Genomic DNA, 3,568 nt, shown 5'->3' with positions numbered 1-3,568 from the left:
GAAAAAGGCCACACCATCCTTAAATTGTTTTGGACTTAATTTGGAGTTGTCGTGCAATTAAGTTTCACAAAATTGCCTTCTGGAGTGACAGCTTCTATTGTTGGAGCATATGGCAATCAGAGGGCAGCTTGTGGCAGATGTGATGTTTATTCTCTATTAGCTAGTTTTCAGTCTAACTATGTCACTTTAGTCAAAGCAAGTGTAAGATGTATTTGACATCTAAGGAGCTCTGCAAGCCCCCATCATGTTTAAACTGCTTCTGTCAAGTGGGAACAGCGCAGCTCTGAATGAGTAAGTCATATTTAGCAAGTAATGATGCCATTTACTGGAGGTCTGTATTTCAGAAAATCCATGTTCCTAACGTGTATTGTGTTCCTTCAGTAGACTACAAAGGCCACCTATTACAATAAGTGAGCTCATTAAGCATGCAGCTCCTCAGTCTTGCAAGCTGTTGCGATAAGCAGCTGTTGCAGAGGGTGAAAGGTTGAATTATCAACTTGGAAAGCATAGCTCTTCGTTCAGCTGACCCAGGAGAGAAAGTGTTTGAGCAATGGCCCCACTGCTGTGGTATACACCTTCAACTACAGCCCATGAGCAAAACAGGAGTGGTATTTCAGTGACATGCTTCCCCACCCAGTAAGCAAGACACTCCCAGAAATTAATTGTCAAAAATTTATTATGAAAGCTTCAATAGCAGCAAATATTTCAATAAAAATTATTGCATTATTAAACCAGTTCTGCAGAGCAGCCCAGAGGCCTGTTGAAGTCTGCCTGCTTTAAGAGTCTCTATATCCCCCTTAGTAACCAGTCTGTAATAGTCCATCAAATACTGGAACTTTGTTCTCTCCGTGTTTTATAGACAGCACCAACAGTTCTAGTTACAGTACTCTGTCCAGTCCTTCTGTAAAGTTTTGGCCCACTTCCCCCAACTTTCTGTCTTCTGAAACAGCTCCTCTTGACCAGGAAACTTGCAATACTTGTTTCAGTTCCATGGTGTGTCAGCCTCCCCACCGCAGCTGCAGCCTGCTGAGGCTCACTGGTGGGGTGAGCTGTTCCTTTCCTCTTTCTCCTCTGTAAGAGCCCACTGCATGCCAGTCTGAGTGACCTTAATCCAGTCTCTTGACCAGGCTAATCCATGGAATCAGCAGCTTGTTGCACACTTCGGTGAACCAACACCATGTTGAGAATGCAACAAAGGTTTCAGCCTCCCCAGTGCTCTGGGTCACCATCACTCGGGCAGGGTGATAGTTGGCACCCACTCGTTGACATTTCGGCTCTCTTCACAAAAGAAGTTCAGCTTTTCTAGAGCTGGGTCCTTCCAGCCATCCTCATTTGGGTTCTGTCACAAGGAAAAAAAAAGTTGCACACCATGAGAACTGCCTGCCAGCTGAAGTCATGACATTATTTACAGAAGCATTAGCTTAGTAAGTGAGGCATTCTCAGACAGTTTCTGTCCCAACACGGGGAAAGCAGGAAGCAGAGCTGTCACCCTTGTGGGCAGAGGAAATCCACAGTTACGAGAAATGCAGCCTACTACTACTCAGCAGATTGGCTCTCGGGCACGTGTGCCAAGTCCCCTTTCTCTGCCCAGAAGAGGATCCAGCCACCTGCAGTCAGCATGACCACCCCATGCAGAGGCTGTGCTGCAAGCAGCAGCGCAGAGAGCCCCCCCAGCCCCTCACCACCCGGGGACACCCACCGTGATGAGGATGCAGTGGAGGTCCCGCGGTTCCCCATCCTCCTCGCTGGCCCCCACGACAGCCGCCAGCTTGGTCACGTCGTTGACCCGCACGATGTCGATGTCGTTCTCGCAGCAGAAGGCCTGGATGAGGGTGAAGTGGATCTGCAGGGCGATATCCCCCTCGTCCTCCTCATCGGCCGCCAGCACGCAGAAAGCCACGTTATCGGGGTCGCTGCAAGAGGCGAAGCGAGGCGTTAGGCGCTGCGGACCGTGCTGCAGCCCCCCCAGCCCGGCCCGGCCCGGCCGGTCCCCCGCCGCCCTACTTACACATTCATCAGCTTGGCCGACTCGTAGACGCCGGCCGTGAGGCAGCCGCGGCGCTGCGCCGACACCAGCAGCTCGTGGAGGGCCTTGCCGGCGCCCTGCATCCTGCGGGGGGAGACGGGCACGGTCAGTCACTCAGTCAGCGCGGCGCCAACGGCCTCACCGCCGCCCAACCGCCGCAACGGCCGCCCAACCGCCGCGCACCGCCGCCGCCGCCACCTACCAGTCGCTGCCCGCGGGCACCGGCTCCTGTCCGTGGGTCTCCTCCAGAGTCATAGCAGCGGGTAGACAAGGACAAGCCGCGGCGGCGCCGATCGTCCCCAGCCGGCTCCGAGGCTGCCGCTGCGCTGCGCTGCGCCCGCCGAACCCACCGGCTCTGCGCCGCCCGCCCGCCGCCCGCCCCTATTTATAGCCCGCGCGGCCGCGGCGACGGCAGCTGGCGGCGGCTGCCGCGCTCCCATTGGCCGGCGGCGGGGAAGGGGGAGGGGGCTTTTGTCATGCTAATCGGCGCGCGCCGGCGGAGGGCGGGGGGGGGGGGGGGCGGGCGGCTCGTGCCGGGTGCGCGCGCGGGGGGGGGGGGGGGCGGCGGGGGCACGCGCCGGGCGGGGGGAAGCCCGCGCGCGGCGGGGGGGGGAGGGGAGGGGAGGGGAGGGGAGTTAATTTCCCATCACGGTGGAAATTAAAGTTGCTTAAAACGGGTAGGCCAAAGCATCTCAGGGCGTGTGTGGTAGGTCAGCACAGGTAAGCACCGAAGTAACACACCCAGGCGTGCAGCACATTGGCACAGCGACCCCGTCGCACACAGGCTTCCATTTCTTGCTTAAAAACCTTGGAGTCAGGGCCGCAGCAACCCTTTCCCACGTGCGCTTCCTTTTTTTTTTTTTTTTTTTTTTTTTTTTTTTAAATCCCAGCACCCTGGCGTCAGGGCTTCCCCTCATCAGTTTTCAGGTCGCCCCATGGTTCCGTGTCTCCCAGCACAGATGGTGCTGAAGGCCACGGGGCACGACCAGACCCCTGACCAGCTTATTTCAAGCCACGGAGCAGCCAGGGAGGTGCAGGGAGGGAGCTGTGCCTGCTCCTGGCCCCTTCCCTCTTTTTTTTTTTTTTTTTTTTCTCCAGTTTTGAAGTAGTCAGCCCCTCGGACTTTGTTGTCTACTGAGCAAACTCCAGCGTAAGTGGACATCATGCTCCACTGCTCACTTTCTCGGTCTTTGCCTCCCATGTCCTTAATATATACATAACAGAAAAAATGATAATAATAATAATAATAAAATCATTCATCTTTTTCACTTTTCAGCATTGCTGCCCACAAACACCCAGGTAAGCGTGCTGAATGTTTTCCTCTGAGAGCAGAGGTTGCATCCCCCACTGTCCTAGGACACTGGAGCACGCGCAGGGGGATGCATGTGTCCCCAGAACCCTTACAAGCCAAAGGCTGAGCATCACAATTCACTCCTGCAAATGCAGCTCAGTATGATCTCTGCGTTTGATGGAAAGCTGAGAGGCACCGGTTCTCTGCTGGAGCAGCTGTTGGGTGCTGGAAGCCATCCTGCAGATCAGGGT

General features: G+C 55.2%; 1 protein-coding gene across 1 annotated transcript; it reads right to left on the bottom strand.

Moving 5' to 3' along the window:
- Positions 1-658: 658 nt before the first annotated feature.
- Positions 659-2,391, bottom strand: GADD45G (growth arrest and DNA damage inducible gamma). The gene is made up of 4 exons (XM_035310754.1): positions 2,229-2,391; positions 2,009-2,110; positions 1,700-1,913; positions 659-1,339 (listed from the first exon to the last, which is right to left on the bottom strand). Exons 1-4 carry the CDS (start codon positions 2,279-2,281, stop codon positions 1,229-1,231), a joined length of 480 nt encoding a protein of 159 aa, XP_035166645.1. The 5' UTR covers positions 2,282-2,391; the 3' UTR covers positions 659-1,228.
- Positions 2,392-3,568: the final 1,177 nt, after the last annotated feature.

The sequence above is a fragment of the Oxyura jamaicensis genome, chromosome Z, assembly GCF_011077185.1.
Source record: "Oxyura jamaicensis isolate SHBP4307 breed ruddy duck chromosome Z, BPBGC_Ojam_1.0, whole genome shotgun sequence".
Classification (NCBI taxonomy): Eukaryota; Metazoa; Chordata; class Aves; order Anseriformes; family Anatidae; genus Oxyura; species Oxyura jamaicensis.
This window is presented reverse-complemented; position numbering and strand designations above follow the sequence as displayed.